At 39.6% G+C, this 21,956-nt stretch overlaps 1 protein-coding gene across 1 annotated transcript in view; it reads right to left on the reverse strand.

Annotated features, from left to right (window-relative positions):
- The window catches only part of LOC121299106 (transient receptor potential cation channel subfamily M member 3-like), a 300,327-nt gene that overhangs the window by 105,140 nt on the left and 173,231 nt on the right, over positions 1–21,956 (reverse strand). Inside the window, exons 7-8 of the mRNA XM_041226653.1 lie at positions 12,348–12,522; positions 11,063–11,186 (exon numbers count right to left, since the gene is read on the reverse strand). Of these exons, the coding sequence (XP_041082587.1) occupies positions 11,063–11,186; positions 12,348–12,522 (299 nt within the window). The remainder of the gene's footprint in view (positions 1–11,062; positions 11,187–12,347; positions 12,523–21,956) is intronic.

Below are 21,956 nucleotides of genomic sequence, written 5' to 3' on the forward strand. Positions count from 1 at the left end.
AGGACAAACGGAACAAACAGGTGGATGGTTAGTAATTTAGTGGGATAGGACTATGTGTATACCTGCTGCTCAGTGGAGAGGAAAAAACCCCTTGAGGCTGATTAGGGCAAATCCTCTAGTGGCCCCGGCCGACAGGTAGCCCCCAATCCGGGCATGCTAGCATTTTTAGAAGGAGCAGCAACTATATCAGGGAAGGATGAATGAATGTAGGAATCCATTACAGAGGAAGACCAGCTCCCCCACATTCATGGTCAGGCTGGGGAGAAGGAGAGAGTTGAGGAGGGAGGCCTGCTCTGGAGGAGAGGGTGGAGAGGAGGGAGGTCTGCGAGAAGGCGAGGAGGGAGGCCTGCTCTGGAGGAGAGGGTGGAGAGGAGGGAGGTCCGCTCGGAAGTGAGAGTGGATAGGAAAAGGTCTGCTCGGAGCCGAGGGTGGAGTCAAGGAGGGAGGCCTGCTTGGAGGCGAGGGTGGAGAGAAGTGATGTCTGCTCGGAGGCGAGGCTGGAGGAGATGAAGGAGGCCTGCTCTGGAGGAGAGAGAGGGGTCAAGGAGGGAGGCTTGCTCGGAGGTGAGGGTGCAGTCGAGGAGGGAGGCCTACTCATGAGGCGAGGGTGGAGAGGAAGGAGGCCTGCTCAGAGGCAAGGGTGGAGGAATTGAGGGATGTCTGCTCGAAGGCGAGGCGAGTGATGATAGGAGTGAGAGGAATCAATGAACAGATGGTCTGAGGAGGGGGTGCGGGGGGGTTCCTGCTGGGGAGATACCTTGAAAAGGGGGATAGGAGACTTGATACTTGACGGGTGAGTGGACCAACCGCGCAGAATTGATCCGTCTTGAGGTATGCAGCCAAATGATGGAGTAAGCATGGAAGGTGGCTGAGAGACATCTGATCTCCATGGGTAAATCATTGTAGGGGGAGAAGTGGCTTTTCAGAAGAGTGGAAATTAGCAAATGGAGAATGTATGTTGATATAGACAGACTGGAAGGTGAGGCAGGTGGAAAGCTCTTAAGAATCCCATAGAGGGTCAGGCAGAATGCTGGAATGGACAGACTGGAGGAAGATGAAGAGAATCCCTAGCATGGATGATGAGAGCCAACTTTTGATTGAAGGGCTATGATTATTCGAATCTGGGCGCGGAGGGTTGAAGACACTTACCAGGCTGTAGAATAGGAGCTCTTGAACAAGGTAGAGGGCTGCAGACATGTAATGCTGAGCAAACTGAAGGAGGTTATTGAGAGTAGGAGTCAGTCAAATAGCATCTGGAGAAGCTGAAGATTCTGGATGGGGGTTGTGGAAGCAAATGGGAGCAACTGACTGAACTTGGATACCAAAAGTAGAGGCAGAAGAGAGCTGGAACTGAAGGCTGAAGTGGTAGGACTGAACAAACATATGAATCGGTTACTGGGGAAGAACGGCGCCTTTGCGCCCCATATTCTAGAAAAGAGGGCAGAGATGAGATGATCCTTCCTATGTGTTAGTTAATACAGGATCGATCAGCGGTTTGCTACTATCATGTCTGCTTGAAATGGAAAAGGTAAACTCACATTCAGAGATTTCGGTTTCGCAACGACAGTTATTCTCTTAATAGTGGAAATCCTTAGCGCATAATCAAGACAGATTTCCAGTCTCGTACCACATCTCAAACCAAGTATTGATGCTGTAACATTTGGGAGGGTGAGCGGAGATATGAATAGGATTGCTGAGGAAGAGCCCCCTATTTCTTTAGATGGGGATTAGCGTTAGCCTTGATTGTGAGAATGCTGCCACGATCTGCGTATTGGAGGAATGCTGGAGCATTGTAGGCTCTGGAGAAGCGCAGTTGCAGATTTAAACAGTAAACTAGAGCAACTTTTGCAGCTGCAGTAGTGAGCTGATCTGAAGAGGGAGTGGAGATCTGCTGTAGTGAGGAGTGATTAACAGTAGAGGGTGGGATCTGCTGAACAGAGCAGAGGTCTGAGGAAGAAAACAATTTAGTGCTGTCAGTAGTGTGCAGAAGCCCAGCTGTGAGAGCAGAGATCTGCTGAAGCAGAGATCTGCAATAGAGAATGGAGGACTACCATCGGTACAGTGTGGTGGTCTGCTCCAGAGAGTAGAGATCTGCTGAATGCAGTAGATATTGGTCTTTCAGTGTTAAGGCAGATTTAGATGGAGCCAGAGATGGGGCTGCTTTTGGGCAGAGATGAAGATTGCAGAGGTCTGAGACTGCTGTAGAACCAGAGAGGATGAAGAATGTGTTGCTCTGAGGCGTCTGCAAAACCTATTGATTGGTCGGGAGCAGTTTATTGTCTATTGGGGATAGGAAGACATTGACTGGAACATCGATAAATTGTAGGACATGGTTCCATGACTGACTAGCGGCTCGCGTTGATGAAATGATGACTTTGATGAAGCTGGTTGGATTGGAGGTGCAGCGCCAGATGAGGAAACACGAATCTGGGAACAGGAATAAGTCACAGGAATGGATGTGTGATGCAGGGAAGCAGGACGTTACTATGATGGTAGATACTGAGCATCTCAAAAACAGCTAAGTAAGGTTGCTTCATGATAAGGTCCTGTGACATAGATCGAATGACGCTTGGTGTTAGATCTCCTTCCCGACCGATGTGGGCACTAGAAAGAAGGAACAGAGTAACCTTAAACAAATGGCAAGACAATTTATTCTGAAGGGTAGGTGGAAGTCGGCCATTTAGGAAAGGGGCAGAGCTACGGCACCCAAGATCACTGACCCGGACGGTAAACAACGTGGGATCTGAGGATTGGAGGAGCTGATGCACTCGTTAACCTAGGGGTCATGGGCGAGGGTATAAATAGGGGGGTATGGCTTTTTGATCTGTTCCTTTGCATATGGTTAAGCCAAATAACCAAGAAGGAGCCCGTCTTGTGTATATTAAAAACCGTGAGTGTTCTGCTTGTCTGTGTATTAACACTGTTTGTCTTGTGTGTCGTTTTCCACCAAGAATACTGAGCACGATCCGGAGCTGAAGCCGCAGGCCAGCGTAAAACCCGGATATCACCACTCAACTTTTCCACTACTCTTTTTGCACCACGAGCACTAAAATCACGCACTGTCGGAATTGTGTCTGTGTTTTGTGTTTTGTGTGGGTGAAAGAACTGGACTTTGAGTTACGGGTCAAACTCGTGGGATTATAATCAGAAGTGATACACGCCGCTGTACCACTTCCAACATTATTATTATTTACAGGTTTGCTATAAGGCTCTGGACATTGAATTCATTTAATAAACACCCTTGCACCTGTACATCATCATCTGTGGCATTTATCCACTCTGCACTGCACTCACCTGCACGTATTCACCACTTTGCCACAGGTCCTTAAAGAGGGGAAGAGTTGAAATTGGAGAACGTCAGTTGCTACAAAAGGTTGAGGAGGAGGGGGACTCCTGCGAATCCCTTGGAGTGACAACAAACTGCAGGAATGTATAGAAAAGCTGGATTGGAGGGTGCGAGCTTCACAGTGATAGCAAACCAGCTTAGAGACTGTATAAAAAATTTGTGGTGTTATACTGCCATCTAGCGGTTATGATTAGAATTAACCATTGGCTTGAGTGAAGCTGGGTAGAATATATTTGGTTATTATGATTAAAATCCTTGTTGGTGTAGAACAACAATTGTGTATTCTTTTAGATTTGAATATCTTCGTTACATGTTTTAGGACAGTTAGTCATGTATATAAATACGTTAACACAGTATTTAGATGTCACAATTCGACGAGTTGAACGAGCCCTCGCAGATTGTGAAAGTGCAGCAGCAGCTAGCCAGAAGATTGCAGTACTGAGGCACGGAGCTCATAATACCAGATGAAGCTGCCTGGTCACCATGGTGACTAACATCTCCCCGCAGTCACGCAATGAGGGCGTTGCCATGGTAGCCAAGGACTGAGAGGCGCCGGTGGAAAAGTTGCAGAACAGCAATGTTGTTGGAGCATGTTGTGACCAGTAAAAAGCACAAGCCGCCACATGTTGAAATGGAGTATGAAATTGACTGGATAGGTCTTTAAAACATTGAACATAGCTAATAGAAATCCAGTGCAGGATCTTATGAAGGAATGGTAATTTTTGCTGGCTCTGGGAGCGGAGGAGGGGCGCTTGATTGCAAGGAATGTTCAACTGACAGGGCTTTGTGGTGGATTAAATAGAGGAGCTATGGCAAGGCAAAAGCTGATGACGGGAATGTCGATGTCTTGTTGAAGGAGCTTTAGAGGTTTTATTGGAGGGCGAGACTGTCTAATAAAGACGCGGATGAGTTGAGAAATTAAGCTGTGGTTTGGATGGTGCTGTTGCTGGCCTGGAGGCTGGAAAGATCAGTAAAGACTAACGCTGGAGCTCCTGCAGCCGAATGGAGAAGCTGAATGATGAGAAGCAGCACTGGAGCAGGTAGGAAAATATTTGATAATATCTTGGGAGCGCTGCGCAGAGAAATGACCTCCAGTGAAAGGCAACGAAGTGTAGATTACCGGTGAAACACGAAAAGACGGCATCTGAGCGTTTGCTACAAAAACAAAATGCTAGGCAGCGAAGGTGCAAGTGATCAGAGTTTAAATAGAAAATAGGTACTAATTAACAGGAAATTGGAAGCCCCCTGCTGCACGCCTCCTGAACTACGCAAGCTAACATTTAAATAACAATAAAGTGAGGAAAATACAGAAATGGTGAATTTATTTATGAAATATAGGTGAAAACAATACTGCATATTACCTTTCAGTCCAGGGCGGTGAGTGTCGTATGTAGTAGCCACTAGAGGCCACAAAATAATTTAACAGTTAACTGTTAATCTACCAAATTCTACCAAGTTTCTCATCCTTGACCTTCATTATATTAAAGAAAAAATAAAAATTAATTTTAGAAAAAAGAAAATAAATATACATTTTAAAGTTATCTACAATAATATAGTAAAACAAAATACAGCTGCAACTTCAGTCCATGCCACAACATATGCCTTACACCTAACCCCTACATCTAACCTGAACCCTACCCCTAAACCTAACCTCTACCCCTAAACCTAGCCCTAACCCTAACTGTCACTATCAAATGTTACTCTTATTTCAACACTAAATCTGTTACTCCTTTTTCAACACTGTTTCTTTTGCACCACCAGCAGCCTCTAGTGGCTTCTACATCCGCCGCTCATCGCCTCGAAATAAAAGGTAATACGCAGTAACGTAAACCTATATTTCATAAATAAATGAATAATTTCTGTATTTTCCTCACTTTATTTGTCTTAAAATGATCTAATAAAGCTTAACGGGCAAATGTTTGGCAGATTTTTCTATTTTTTAGCATGTGAGTTATGCATGTTTAGCATGTTAAACAACTGCAACTTTCCGTTTTACAGAGAATGGCCTTGTGTACTTTTACAGCAATGAAAAACTCATCTCTAGATTGTCTTTCTATATATTTACATTATTACTTTATTTATCTGTACAGACTTTTTATTTACTTGAAAGATAGACCCACATTGTCATTATTTTTGGTTTCAGGTGATCTGCCATGAGCAATAATATAGCATGTATAAATTATTAGATTGGGTTCTTTCCATGAAATCCAAGAAAATACAGTAACAAGGCTTGCAGTACTACAACCTTTCTTAAACATGACTTGTTCTCTGCAAAGATACACCAAGTACATGTACAATCAGAATGAACCAAATTAACCAAATCATATTTGTATTAGATAGATTTTTGTAATTGTTTTAACTGGGATTTATTACACTGTTCATTTAGGTACTGTGGTTAATGGCCATGTTAGATAGCGATAATGTTAAAGTCTAACCAGGATTATGGCAAAGAGAACTTTAGCAGACTTTTTGAAAAATCCAACATTGGTGTTGCTCACATTCCCTAGTAGCCCTGAAGGTCTCCTGACCCTTTGCTCTAATGGTTTTAGTCTAAGACTTGAATAAAAACTATTGTCAAAGAGATTTACAGTGAAATACTTCAGAAAGTATTTGGTGGAAGTGGTGTAAATACTTGTGTTATCTGCATGTAAGGAACATACAATCATTATGATATGCATTTTGTTTTGGCCAGAAATTCTTGTATCATCTCCTGTCATAGTCACAGCCCATGGATTACAGTTCAGTAGCTTTATATCTTAGAGAATATAACAAACTGGACCATGTACAATAAAAGCAGATAGAGTAGGGAGCTGAAAATATGGTTAGGATACAACAATTGTAGAAACCTGATTTCGGAATCTCTAGATGTGTGCTGTTAAAGTTATGAGAGTATATTGGTTAATTCCAATTTGCATTAATCTCCAGACGAAAAAACGGACGTCCCTCCTGGTATGTTTAATTAACTAGCAGGTGGATTTTAAATAGAGTGCAATCCAGTCCTACTTGCGCTCTGATTCTGCACCAACTTTACGCTCGTCTTGCGCGGACCTGCTAACGCAGGAGAGCGCAGCTGTAACCTGCGGCAGGTGTATGCATGCATTATGAGGCTAATTTGTAATGACCCCCCCCCCCCCCCCCCCTCTATTTAAATGAGGTGTGTGCTCAGGTGCATAGTAGAGGGAACAGATGGAGAACCAGCGCACAAAGAAACATGAACAGAGATGGAACTAAAAATATTGCACCTTATCAACAAATTTGCATTGGATGGCATGGGTGTACAGGACTCTCTTTCTATCCAGATGAATGCTGCAAAACGTAAGTAGCTTAGTAGCCTAATATTAAGAAAAAAAAATATCTCAACTGACCCTCAAATTGAATTATTCAAACATACTTGTTCTCATTCTCATCTGTATTAAATCGGTCATGCTGAGCTGATATGTGTACTGTTGTATGTGCTCACTTGTAGCAATAATTGGATTTGTGTACTTGCACTTAACTGTATTGTAATACTTTATAAACATTGTAAGTTGACCTTAATGAGGGCGTCTGCTAGGATAACAGCTCAATAATGCAGACTAATGGAGATCAATTGACCGATGTAATCTTAGTTACAACATATTTACTTTTGGGAGCATTCCGTAGTACAATTAGGTATCCAACAGAGACTGTTAATGTGCAGCACTGAAAACAGCACTTATGTACAATAATCCACCATCACATTGTAATAACACAACGTTGTCTTTTAAGATGCGTCTGAAGATCCAACTTGAGTCGGCTGCAGAACATTCCACGCAAGAAACTATACTCAGTAATTCACGTGTTTACCCTGGAAATTAGATGTTAATGCTACAAAGAGAGAAGAACAATTTATTAAAGCACTACATTGATACAGCAATTCCTGGAAGCTATTAGAACTCAAATTAATATTGCTACTGAGCTGTATCAGAAGAAAAAATTCAATTCCATGTATAGTCAAAGTGATCACATTAAGACTTGTAGTCAAAGGAACACAATCATTGGTGTAGTGCTATATTTAGAAGCGAGGGGTCGCTATTATGTACCCCCACGAGTGTGCCCAGGTTTTGTAAGTGCCAAGCTCTTCCAGGAATTCACGAACAAAATTAAATATTAAAATTGAGTTAAAGGGAATAATAATGAGAATTATGTAAATCCATTAGGAGTGTATATATATATATATATATATATAATATTATATATATATATATATATATATATATATATATATTCAGATAGGTGGGAGCATAACTCTGCAGTATCCTGGGGACAGACTTGCAGAACTGATTACTCCTACTGACCAACTGCAAAACTGCACCTGCATGATCATGCCTCTGAGGGACAATGGGACAGCACAGACAGTTTGATGGAATATCTCTGTGACATTAGTTAAAATATTAGTTTAAGTAATTCAAGAACAATAATTTGGAGTGCATTAATAATTAAGTCTCTGTACATGATGACAAAACCACAGAGACAGGATGATTTAGTTTAAAGTTTAAATGTTTAAGTGGATTAATCTACTACATACTGGATGATTTAAAATGTTTTTCAAAATTATTTTAGAAAATATAAACATGGTCTTGACATATGTGATGTATATTTTTACTAACCTTATTGTTATGTTCAATCAGCACTGCAAGCAACATACCAATGTTAGACAGTGGGTAGAAAAGCAAATGAACAACCTGATAAGAGATTATAAGGAAAGGATCGCTGAACAAGTATATGAGGGTAAATAGAAAGTAAAAGGTAAGTTAAATGTAAGATGTGTAAGATGTATAGCTGGATAGTTTGGGGCGGGTAACTTGGCTGCAAACAGCTGGGATATCTATCAGATGTCTAATGGATAGTCTTGGATAGCAGGAAGCACAGGCACAGGAATAGAGAAGCTTGGTAATGGACTGATGTATGCAAATCATGGTATTAGGTTACAGGGAAAAGCCATATATGAATTAATGGAAGGGACAGAAGGGGCCCTAAAATTGATTGCAGACCGTTTGCAAAGGACCTTCTGAGTAATATGCAGGAGTAGATAATGGATATTAGGCTTGGTACAATACCCCATCATGCTTGGGATAAACTTATGGCCCAATTGTCCATTTTTCACCCTAAACAAACTGATCTATTGGGGGCAAGCCTGGTGACGAGAAAATGGGAAAGAGCCTTGGGACATATTGGCTTCTATACCATATACAAAGCCTGGTAACCAATGTAGAAATAGCATGAAAGTTAGACCAATTGGGGTATTACATAATGACACTGTTATTGTATGGGTACAGCCACATGGAAGGTACGCTGTGGTGGCTGGAGTGGTACGGTGCATAAAGCATGCTGTTACGAAACCATACTCATGTGGTTTGTCAATGTTCTGCAATTACCCCTATTAATCGTAATATTATTACTGAATTGGAAATCTACCCCTTAGAAAGATGAGAAAAAGCAATACAAGTAGGGAAATTGCAGTAATGCATAATGAGTAATTATACTGAAATGAAGTATGGTGAACTTACATGTCAAACTCCACCTGCGTTCTGTTTTGCCCCAATAAATAGAGCCCAGATATGTGATGTGTGTATACCTGAACTTGAAGCAGAGGAATTTGCTCAGCTTGATGGGATGATATGTATTTGGAATAGTACTCTGTTGTGTTCTCACAGATACATAAGCTGGTTAAGCTGGCCTTGCAACAAGCAGAACAGAAATTGCTTAAAGCAAAGGGTGAAGTTGATCTTGCAAACCTGAGAATCACAGTGCTAAAGCAGTATGGCTAGTCAGTGAAGCGATGGGAGATAACTTCTGGGATTGGATATTCCTCATTATCCTTGGGGCTCTAGGGCTACTTATACTGTGGAACTTGGGGCAGTGTATTTGGTGGAAGTATCAACATAAACAATTGACAAGAATAATTGATAGACAAGAAATGGTGAGATTGCTTCAGCCTCACTGGTAAACTATGAGATATAGTTCAAATTGCACTTGTTTTCTTTTTGTCCAAAAGTACGAAATGGGGGAATTGTGAGATCACATTCTGCATAATGTATTAATTATGTATTTGATTGCAAGTTTCTTTGCTTCTATGTTAAAGTTTTACTTTCATATTTTGATATAGCTTAAAGCACATGTAACTAGCTAAGCAAGACATTTGCAGTCTCTCATATCTTTGGGGAGACAGCCAAAGTTAGCAGGTCTCTAATCAAGATATGTGGAGGAGTGGAGACACAGTGTGAAAACTGAACACCATAAACAAAGGACTAGTTTAAAACAGTTTCTAACAGATTAAGTTAAAGCAGTCTGTAAAATGCTTAAATTTAACGCACTATAGAATGTTATAGATCTGATCGGGCGTGTCCCCCCCCCCCCCCCCCCCCCCCCCCCCCCCCCCCCCCTACCAGGAGGTGTGTTGAAGGTGTGTGATAGCAGGGTGGATCCATACTGATTGAAAGAGAGTATAAGAAATGGGGTGGAAATGCTAATATATTCATAGAATTTAATGTAATGTTTTTGTTTGAATCGTCAGTCAATTCTTTGATTTGACTCTTTGGACGTCTGTGTTATGATACAAACGTATACATTAGTTCATGCTGTGACCTGCACGTCTTTGCTTACTTGTATTTAATGTTTATACAATTGTATTAATATTATTATATATATATATATATATATATATATATATACACACACACACACACACACACACACACACACACACACACACACACACACAGTATGTATGTTCCAACCTACATTTTCAGTGAATTGACAGCTGCACCACAATGTGGATTCCAGCCAAACCTCCAATACAAATGTAGATGAAGCACATGCAGTCACAGGTCTTATTTTCAAAAAAATGAGAAACCACTGTTGACTGATACTATGAAGGACACGTACCAGTGAGCTGTATGTATATGCATGTATAGTCGCCGCTGTAAAGATAAGGTACTGTAAATGGTTTACAGCTGTGGATAATTATGTCTCAGTATTTAAAGCATCAATCATCTGTATAGAAATGAAAGACAATAGTAACTTAAATGTTGTGACCTTTAGCAATTCATTGTGGAAAAGCATATAGAAAGGTGCATGCACTTTATATAATACTATTTTCAAGAATATCTGTTGCATTCTGGTTCCACTATACAAATAAACACATTGATTCTGTATCAAGTAAAAGGAGCAAATGAGTAACATTCCAACAAGTAACTCCAATGAATTGTTGGGGTTTAACACTGTAAATGTAAGATGTGATCCAAACATGGGAAGTAAGCCTCAACTTTGGCACAAATAAAACACGCATACAAATGAGAGATACATTTATTAAAAGTACAAACAAAAATACATACAAAATAAAAACAGCAACTTGTAAATTAAAAGAAAACAATAAACACCACATTATGTCATCACTAATATTGCTTACTTACTAAATGAATGAATGAATGAATGAATGAATGAATGAATGAAGTAAGAATGTTAAAATGGCAAAAGAGGCCAAGACACGCATTTGAGTGTAACATGTTATACATGATGTTTATAACTCATACTGTGCACATTTTTCTAACAAGAAAATTAAATTTAAGATAAACAAAAGAAACATAGTATAAAATAAAACAAAATAGAATCTTTGTGTTTAATGAACAGATTCTGAACTTCAAAGTTTTATCAGAACCCTTGTCAGTCTTGATTTTGGGGCTTTGTGACACTTACCAGCTCTTTCTTCTTCATGCACTCCATCAGTATTATGAAGAGGTGCTGGGCCTGGGTACGGCTGTAGTTAAAGGTCTTCTGGATTGTGACCAGTAGCTGGTCCCTCAGAGACTCGTTGATGACCCTGGTGTATCAGACAAGGATATTTAGCTGTAAATACACTTCTGATAAAAAAAGTAATGAGATTTGTGAAGAAAATCGATGATAGAAATACAAAATGTATTACATTGCTGTGACCAGGATTCTCACAAATTGGCTACAGTAAAGGGAGAACAGTGTTGTGTGATGCATATTTAAAAAAAAGTGCAAATGCTTTTCACAAAACAATTATCATTAAATGCTTGTACATTTCACTTGTCTGTGACATTGTGACAAAATGTAGCAGCACAACATGGCTTGAGCTCCATTGGTTTAATAGTGGGTAATGAGATTTGAAGGTGTTTTGGTAGTGGATAACAAAGGATATTTATCACAAAAACATGAACAAACAGCTGGGTACTCTCTAACGGCTGGTTTCACATAATCGGATTAGCACTGATCTAATACTAGCTACTGTTATTTTAGGTAAGGTAATCTAATATTAGTTATATTCAGAGTCTATAAAATTAACCTTAAATGTTTTATGTACTCAGTTTCACATATTTTTTGCTCAGATTAAGCATGGGTTTCTGTGACAGGATGCATTAGCAAGGAGACTCAGAGACCAGAAACACTGCAGTTTAAGCGCTTATGAGCATTTATTTACATACATCATACAAAACGCACAAAAACACTGCACCGTTCCTTCACCATCACTACTTACACTATCACCCTATTTATACACCTGTGGCTTAAGTGATAAAATGATTAATTATTTAATTGACGGCTCCCGCCACATTCCCATGTGTTTTTGCAGGGAAGAATTTAACTCCCTCCCTGCCAACCAATATCCATTATACAATATAAAAAGTACAGTCAATCTGTAGTATATCTTTTATAAGGGTTAAATAAATACTGTATATGTCCAGGTAAGAAAGAATGTCTTTGGGACATGAAACTGAATGAATTGGACACATTATCTAATATAAGAAACATAACTTTACACAAGCAAACTGCATTTTTGTGAAAACAATGCACATGTATTAACCATGGTGGGAGTAACTATGGACACACTTACTCTGAATAGCCAATAAGCCATCACAATGGGTCATTGTAAATTAAATGCCATTTTACAACATTTGTGAGGAAGTTTCAAGATCATTCAGATGACACACATGGTTTCTTAACAAACAAGATTGCAACGTACCCTCCATCTTCAGAGTATTTGTGCCCGAATGCAAGGATGTCGGAAGCACGCCCGCTGCCATCACAGACAACCACAGGCACAGGAGGAGTGTCTCTCAGATACTCCAGCACAATGGAGATGACATTAGGACCTCCTTCCACAATAAGAGCAACCACCGGAACCCCTTGTCCAATTCCTGGGAAAAGAGCACAATTGAGGAGCCATATAAACAACATCCACTCAGTTTCCAGGAGCTGACATTTACCTATTGCCCACAAGGACTTAACTAATGAAGATGACCGGTTAAATGTACTGCCTGTTCACTTAGAAGAACTCGAGTTCAATCAATCAATTAAAAAAAAAGATTAAAAGATCATTGCTCATGTCTGATGACTAAGCAATTACAAACGAAATGAGCTCAGCAAACTAGCTGTAAGTACATTGTTTATATAAAGTAATCCATGACAATCATGTAGAGAAGCTGAGAGGGGGAGTTAAGTCACAGCTTCAGGAAAAGTAGAGCATGCTTTTCTGAGTAAATAATTTAACATCTTGAAATCACCTAGAGTGATGCCACCATAGCATGTGCATTGATGTATTAAAAATGTTCTTGAGTCACAGCAGTGAGTGCATTATGTTCTGTCCATTCTTAGCAATTGTTAATTGCGTTGCAGGTCACACCAGTTCTCACTACTGTATATTGGCTGGTGATATCAAATGACTTCTCTAGGGTTAATTATGACTGTGAACATATTTGATTGGTCTGTCAGGAACCTTAGACATCTTGCATTGGTTATGTATTTTTTTTTTACAAGTTTAGATGTTAGTTAATTTGAATTCATAGTGAGGAGTTATTTAGGTTCATTTGAAGTACCTTCCAATAATAAACATTTATTTCATTTATCAGAGATCTGGTTTGTTCTGGATTATTTCTTAACGGGTTCACTCATCCCTTCCATGTATTCTGTTCCTTTTTTTTCACATCTTTAAATATCTTTGTTGACATACATTTCAAAGTCCTTTCTACTTAGTAAATTGGAAATAAGGGAATCTAAAGTAACACTGATAAGATAAAATGCAATTAAATAAAATACTTGATAATTTATTTAAATTATCATAATTGTCTTAGTTATCTTACTTATTGTATGTTTGCCTGCATCATAAAGCCTGAAGTACGTCATAACACATTATTTCAGAAATGAGCAGAAGTTATGTTATAGTACTGTAGTTGCTAGTTTTTACCTTTAAAATTAAACCAATAAAAGCATTAGCCAAAATGTTTGTCTACACTTATGATTGACTGTCTATTGGGAGGCTACAATAGATGTGGAAAGAAAAAACAAGAGGGTACGTGGAGGATGATATGTAAAGAAAAAATGTCCGGCAGACCCTCTGTGACCCACCTTTTGGTCACCAGATGGTTGTTCAGGTAGAAAGAGGCTGGATGCCTATAGTTCCTCAGCACTCACACCAGAAGGACATGTATTCAGAATGTCAAGGCTTATACTTGCAGAGTGCATTTACCTAATTTTGCTGTATGGCAAAAATGTACACAACAGTGCTGCAACAACTATTGATTTAGCATCCTAATAGAGACATAATTCCAGGATTAACTGTAATCAGATTAGTGCAATGATTCCTTTAGGCTGGAAGCATAGAAGATTGAGAGAGAAGCAGCTGCTCCTCATCTGCCTCCACCAGTGAAGTCACAGCTATCATTCTAGAAACCGCAGTTGTGAGCCAGAGACAGTCAACAAGAAAAATAGCACAGGCAGCTGGTACCAGCCAGTTGTGTGCATGGAGGACTCTCTATGTAATTTGATGTTTCAGTTAATGCAGCGTCCTACATGTCTGTCCTGCTAAACATCCTTTCATGTTACCTTAATGACCTTCAACTTGCTGACATCTAGCACATAACATATTGGTTAGAAAATGAATTGCCAGGACAATAGATAGGAAGACACGGCCTTCACCGTCTTGGGACACTTTTGGTCATGGATTTTCTGCTGCAAAACTTACAACATAAATCAGCTTAAGCAATCAGTTTCCAATGGGAGTCTTCTGACTGATACTATGGCATTGCAGAGTGTCAAGATGCACTGGTATCAATGAACTGAAAAATGCTTGAAGTCATTTTGAACAGTAATTATAATTTAAATGTCTTACCAGGATTTTGGTTTTTGGCACTGTTTTCAGTTTTACTTAAATGCTGAGATTACTGAAGAACCCCCTGGTGGTCAAACAGTGTGTCACAGAGTGTCTGTTATATAAACGTTTCCTTTGCATCTCATTCTCCACTTACACTCCAGTTTTTGCGATGCTCTGACAAAGTTGAGTAAATTATGAATCCCCCTTTACATAACATTATTATAACATTCTATAGCTCCATCCAGTGTTATTTCAAATCATCAATTAATAGTATAATTAGTAACGTCAATAGATTGCATATTACCACTTATATGGATTTAAAAAAAAAAATTACAGTGTTAATATTATTTCTTTTAGTATTTCAAATATTTTTTAATACAGTGCCCCTCTGCTGATAAAGTAACTGCAAAGACATTAGAACATGCATGGTAGTAGACCAATCTATAACTATAGTATAACCTAAAATGTAACACTAAAAGGAATGACATATGTAAAACTAAATGGGACAGGATCACCTAAATAAAACAAATCAAGATGAGGAAGAGATTACTAATTCTAAAGATCTTTAAGCTTTCTTTGGGCATTGTGGGTGTTGTACAGTATTCATTTCTAACTTTTGCCATCTGCTGTCAGCCACATCAATAACATTCAGTAATTGTAATACATAACCAGCTCATTAACTCAATAAGAGATTTTGCCGTAAATCATGTGTGGCAAGCTGGCTTGCGCGGTGACATCAGACTCGGAAAAAACACACAGCACTGTGAGTGAAATGAATACGCTGCTTGCACATTTTAATAAATACAAGATTTAAACACAAAACAAAACACAGAACAAACAAAACAGCATGTCGGCCTAAATAAATAGACAAACGAGCATGGGTTGAACCAAAATAAAGTATGTGCGGGTCCTCCCGCACGAGTAGCAATTGTTATATTGATTTGTTTGTTTCTCCTCTCTCACATTCTCCAACACCATATGTGTGAAACACTCACTCTTTTATGCAGCTGTACCGATGCTAATCAATCATTCAACTGAATCTCAGCACAGCACTAATTGTGCACTCCCTGTGCCTAAATACAAATATACATTTTACATCACCTGTGCTACATAACCCACACTCCATGCACCACTTCAATAATACTGTAAACTATCTGTTTGGTGTGGTAACCAAGTTGATAGTTGGAGAGAACACACAGGACAATAATAATATAATAAACTTGTAAGTTTATTTATTATTTACTATGACTAAAAAAAACAAAATAAATCAAAAGAAAATCTGCCCTCTGGGCTCTAACTGAACTGTTTTCTTTTTCCCTATCTAGCCCTGCTGAAGCTATTGTTAATGCAGTTAAAAACTGCCAGTTCGTGTAAGGATTATTTACTCTGTCTGTTTCTCCAGGTTCCTTAATGACTGACTGTTGACCACTCTGTCCCAGGAGCGATACTTTTTAACAGCCAGCCTGACGTGTTCACAAACTACCAAACAGTTTGCAATACGTTCGCTTCTGTGGGTTTCTTAGAAACCAAATAATAACAACACTTTCGCTTCTATGTGTTTGCTCAAACCTAAATAATAAAACAGTCCTTAAACACTTTTGTTTCGATGTGTTTGTTCAAGACCAAATAATAATACAGTCCTTAATACAGTAACTTCCAGGTATCTGATAGAGTTCAAAAACAACTCGCTCCCTACATGTAAAACCCTGGCTGCACAGTTATACCAGTATTCAGAGTCCCAGGTACTACTTTTTAAATACACTGCGTTTTGTCACCTGCTCAAGATCTTCATCAGTAATTTAAAACACTGGCCCGTATTTTAGTTTTGACCACCACCGGATATATTAAGTCACACCTTTCCCAGTTTCATGCATTACTTAGCTCAGCTGCTTTTTAAATGTTGTCAGGGCGGATGGTGCAGCTATTAATTCCACTTGGCTGTACTGATACACTCACAAGAGTCACTTTTAGGTTATTTCTGATCCAGTTCACTAGAGCAAGCAGGTTTCAATCAGCGGTGATAACTTCCTTTTTACTTCACAGAAACAGTAAGTAGTTTAAATGTTGTTTACCTCTTGGATGCTGCTAACCACTCTGCAGTACTCCCAGCATTTTCTGTTGCTCTTAGTAGTCCTTTGCTTCACATCGGTTTGTATTGCTCATCGCAATCCTTTTCACATCATACAATGTTCTTTTCCAGAAATTCCACTTTATCTCCTTTTGACCAAACAATAAAAAGGCACTACTCGCCTGATAACAGAACTCCACACCAGGTACCTTTCAGCTTGCGATACCTTCTTCTCTTTCACTGTTAGAACATCTTACAGCAACCCAGTTGTGTCCTTGCTCCATGCTCCTACACCCACACTTTCACTACAATTCCTACATTTTAAAATCCATTTCGCTTGTTACCAGGTCACCTGATCTCTTACTGCGCTTGGGCTTTTGGGAACTGAAATTTTGTTGTTTTGGTTTTCTTGTATATGAGGTCGAAATACCAGTTTCCCCACATCCCTGGTACTCCCTCCTCTTATTGTAGCCTGATCATTCTTCACAATACACATAACAGAAAACAGAAAACATATACAGGGGCGGATCACCCCGACACATCATGTCATTATTGTTACTCAGGTTATTCTTCCCCAACTATCATAATTTAATTCATAATGCAAGTTCCTACAAATAAGAAATAAATAAATAAATAAACAAACAAATACCTTCTTGTTTATCCTGAGGCTTAAGCTGCAAATTTATCCTGTAAACTTTATATCACGGTTGGGCAAAAATATGTGACCATTCTATTTATTTATTTATTTATTTATTTATTTAATTTAATTAAATTAATTAATTAAAATAAATAACAAGAAAGTCCATGATCTACTACGATGGGTGCAATAAGCCTACTGTTGTAAACTTACCGATTGGCTTTTATTGTATTATTTATTATTATTATTATTATTTAATAATAATAATAATAATAATAAAAAAAAAAAAAAAAACTTACAAAAAGTTATTTAGATTCCTAAAGAATGCTCTTCAGTATTTTGGTATATGATTCCTGGATTAAAATGTTGCTGTTCTTGAGTACATGTTTATGTGAATCACCTATATCTTATTAAAATAATGTGCATAGTAGTTTCGTAGCCTTGTGTTAAGAGTCATACTCGAAAATACTACTTATAAAACTGCTTAGAAAATTCCAGAAATCCAAAAATCAAATTGTCTAGCAACATTTCACTGCTGTTTCTTGTATTTTGACCTACAGACATTATATAAGAGTAAAAACAAACAACATGCTGTACATTTTTTATTGCATTACACAGACTTAGGGAGGTGTTGTAAATAAAGATTGATTGTTTGAATGCGAGTTTGGCAGGGATGGGGTTAAATCCAAGAACCATGTGTGGAATGTGGTCATTCCACAATTATATAAAAGGGAACTAAATCCTTTGTTTGGAGAAAGGAGAGTTCAGTGAAGACAAAGCCTGAACAGGTGGAGTTTAGAGAGGACAACCTTTAGTGATGGCTGTAGGTCATATTAGTTGCCAATTCGGAGACACTCAGACTGGTTTTCCAACAATTAACCAACATAATTTACTCAGAACCTAAACAACATGGTGAAAGCAATAAACCTTAACACCTCAAAGGAAGACCTTTAGGATAATTTGATAATGACCCAAACTTCCTGGCCTCTCAAAGGTCCAAGGAGCTGATATAACTATGGTAAAAGGGAAAATATATTTAAGAAATTAAAATATTTCAAACAAAATACATAATAAAGAAGTCAAACAAATCAGTAATAACCCGAGTGGTGCATCCAGTAAAGGCGCTCCACGTGGAGTGCAGGATGCGCCCTATAGCCTAGAGATCGCAGGTTCGAATTCAGGCTATGTCACTACCCAACTTGATTGGGAGTTCCCAGGGGCCGGCGCCCGGGTGGGGAGGGTTCAGGTCGGCAGGGTAATCCTCGGTTCACTGCACACCAGTGACTTCTGTGGCCGACAGGGCACCTGCGGGATCTGCTGTACAAACGACTCAGATCTGTGTTGTCCTCCGGAACTACGGGTCTGGTGGCTTCGCTGTAGACCTGCAGCTCGAAAAAAAGACGGCTTGGTAGGGCACATTTTGGAGGACATGTGTGTCTGCCTCCATTTCCCGAGTCAACGTGGGAGTCGCAGCGGTGAACCAGGATAAAAATAATAAATGGGCATTCCAAATTGGGGAGAAAACTGGGGTAAAAATGATTAGTAATGACTAAATTTATAAAAAAAAAAAAAAAAAAAATCTAAAATGAACTAAATTAAAGCTCTGATCTGCCTGCTTTGAACACCAACGGGCTTAATGCCAAAAGAAAGGTACATTTTATACGAACATATAAATTAGACCTGATAAAATTATGGCCACATGTGTAGTTGTAAACCTGCTCCTTATCTACAAAAATGGCTTCCAAACTATTAGTGCTGCACCATGTTCTTTAAATAGCACCTTGGAGGAACCCAGTCTTGCTGCCTTAAGAAGTCCTTTCTGCTTTACCTAAGAATATGCTAACTATACAACAGAAACTTCATGCAATGTAAGGCTAATGCTTATTAGGGTTACCCAAGAAGAGAGGTGAACCATGATATAGAGTAAATATCTATGTGTGTATGTGATTAGATAACAGACATCTTACTATATAAATGTTAGTTTAAATGATGTTTTAGGAATAATTAAGGTACTTCTCTTGTTACTCTAATTGCATCCAGAACAATTTCACTTGCCCTTAGGAACCTATGAATGAGATCATATTGTAATTTTTGTAACTTGTGGTATTCATTGAAAAAGTCATTTTAGAGAGTGTCTTATGTATAGGTCAGAGGTGGCCAAACCGCAGCTCGTGAGACACATACGGCTCTTCAGCAGTTCAAGTGCGGCTCTCGGTGAAATGCTGGGTGACACACACCCTCCACAAGTAATAAATGAAAGTATGAGGCTTTAAGCCAGAATGGGAGAAAGAGTTTGCTTTCACTGAAAATAGTGGTAAACCTCTGTGTCTCAGGTGCAATAAATCGTTTACACACTGTAATCTGTACAAGGCGAGCAGCCTCAAATGTCATTATGAAACAAATCACAACACATTTTCATCTGAATATCCTCCTGGATTAGACTTAAGGAAAAACAAGCTGGCCTCTTTAAAAGCACATCTCAGCAGTCAGCAGATGCACCTTTCGGTATTCAGTAAAGAAGCTGATGTAATGACTCAAGCGAGTTTTGTATGCCATGGAATATTGCTCGTGCCAAATGTCCTGAATTAATCATTTTTTTAAATTGGAGTGTTGGCACTAGACTAGAGAAGGCATGTTTAAATGTTATATTGCAGGTCTAAAATTAATATTATATGTACATATCTTACGTCAAGTCATGAGCAGGTACTGTAATCCCTTTCAAAATAAATACAGTGCATTTACCATCCACAAAGCTCTCAACAGTATTTCAATAGTTCAGGACAAACACCAATCACAAAATGTTTTAGTACAAATATTTATTGTGGAGAATGTGGAGTATGCACTTTTACAGATAAGTAAGTTGTATATACACATTAATTTGGCATCAAACCTAACTTGGTTTGAGGGCTCACTTTCTGTTCAAGTGGACGAGGCAGAGCCCACCAAAAAGAACAAGCCGGTCTTAATTCCACAATTCGTATTGAAAATAGCCCACTTGAAAGTTTAGCCAACCTTTAACAAATGATCATCAGCATGCAGGAGAGGAAAACAAAACCCATTTTTTGTGAAATAAACCTCTGGGAATCCATGGCTGATTCAATTGCCCTTCCTCTGGGCAGGCTACTAATGCTTAAGAGTACATTTTTGTAAAAGCATTTTAAGGATCTGTAATAATGAAAACTTGGTGAGCACTGGAGGACCAACAACCTAACCGTTTGATAAGGGAGTCTGGAACTCCATGCCAAGAAGCTGCTACGATTCTGAAGGAATGACAAGAGAACTGCTCAGCTGCTATTTGGGTCTGGAAAGAATCTGGCGAAGGTGAAAGAACCACCAATGCCGGGTGACGATTGTTCCATTTTCGTTAATAAACAGCAAGTCTGAGGGTGATGCGCCATTTGCAGTGAGCGGGCAGGGATGCTGAGAAGAGTTGTTTCTTGAGCCTGCAGAATTAGGGAATGCAGCGGGTGGCTCACATGAAAAGGGAGGAATCTGAGTTGGTAGGAGGTTGTCTTCAGGAGCTAATGCTCTGAATCTCTGCAATTGGAAATGAGAAAGAGAATCAGCGATTACATTCAGGTGGCCGTGAATGTGTTGACCTCTGAGAAAGAACTGATGAGTAAAAGATAACCAGGTAATCCTTCTGAATATTCTCATTGTAAGGTGGGAGGATGAATAACCTTTGTTAATAATTTGGACTGTAGCTGAATTATTTGAGTGGAAAATAATGGATTTTTGGGCCCAGGAAGACCCCCAAAAGGAGTGCGGCTGCAGCAACTGGATACATTTTGTACATTGACGAGGAGTGATCAGATATAGGAATGATGCTGAATTCTTCGGGCCATTGAGCAGAAAACCATTTTCGCTTGTAGTATTCTCCAAAGCCAACAGAGGGAGCTGCATCTGTGAACAGTTGAATGACTTCAGGCAGCAGGAGACAGTCATCGTAAAAGAGAAGAAGGTAGGAGATGAAAGCTCTTCCTTGAGGAATTATCCTCATTGCGTAGTTTAAATGGCCTAGGACGGACAGAATATTATGTTTGGTAAGGTGCTTGAGGGCAGGCTCAATGGACATGATTTAAAGTGTATTTGATATATCGGCTTTAGCCAGCCATGCATTTTTCCCAGCCATTTTGATTAAGAATATGGTGTGGTCGATTTTTGCATTTTGCAGGGAGAAATCTTTGTGAGGGATTAAACTACTGATGCTGGGTGTGGTGGAGTTATGGTCAGTGGAAATGAAGAACGTTAGTCAGAATAGGACAGGTTCCTTCGTTGAAGTGATGAGGAGGATTGTGAGGGAGGGACATGAGGGTACAGGGTGGAAGACTGTGACGGAGAGTGAATGAATCCGAATCAAAAATCTCCCTCTCGACCAGTGAGGGCACTGTACAACAGGAGCTGCGGGCTTCCTACTGAATGGTTGGGCAGTTCATCCTGGGGACAGTCGGGAGCCGGCCATTCAGGAAGAGGGCGGCGTTACGGTATCTGGAGTCATCGCCCTAGTACGGTGAGCGAAGTTTCAGTCATGAATTGGAGGAGACGTGATTGAACTAGCTATCGGAGGGGGCAGGGCTTAGGGTACTTTAGGGGGACGTGACGCCGTAATCGGCTCCTTTGTTGTGGTTAATGGGAGGAGACAAGGACGGAATCTTGAATGAAGTGTGGGTTCATTGAGGAGTATTGTGTTTGTTTTGCCAGACGGCTGATACGAAGCTGGAGCTGCAGCAAGAAGCCTGGACCTGAACACGCACGAGCACCAGCACTCAGAGCACCG

This window comes from Polyodon spathula, chromosome 2, assembly GCF_017654505.1.
Source record: "Polyodon spathula isolate WHYD16114869_AA chromosome 2, ASM1765450v1, whole genome shotgun sequence".
Classification (NCBI taxonomy): domain Eukaryota; kingdom Metazoa; phylum Chordata; class Actinopteri; order Acipenseriformes; family Polyodontidae; genus Polyodon; species Polyodon spathula.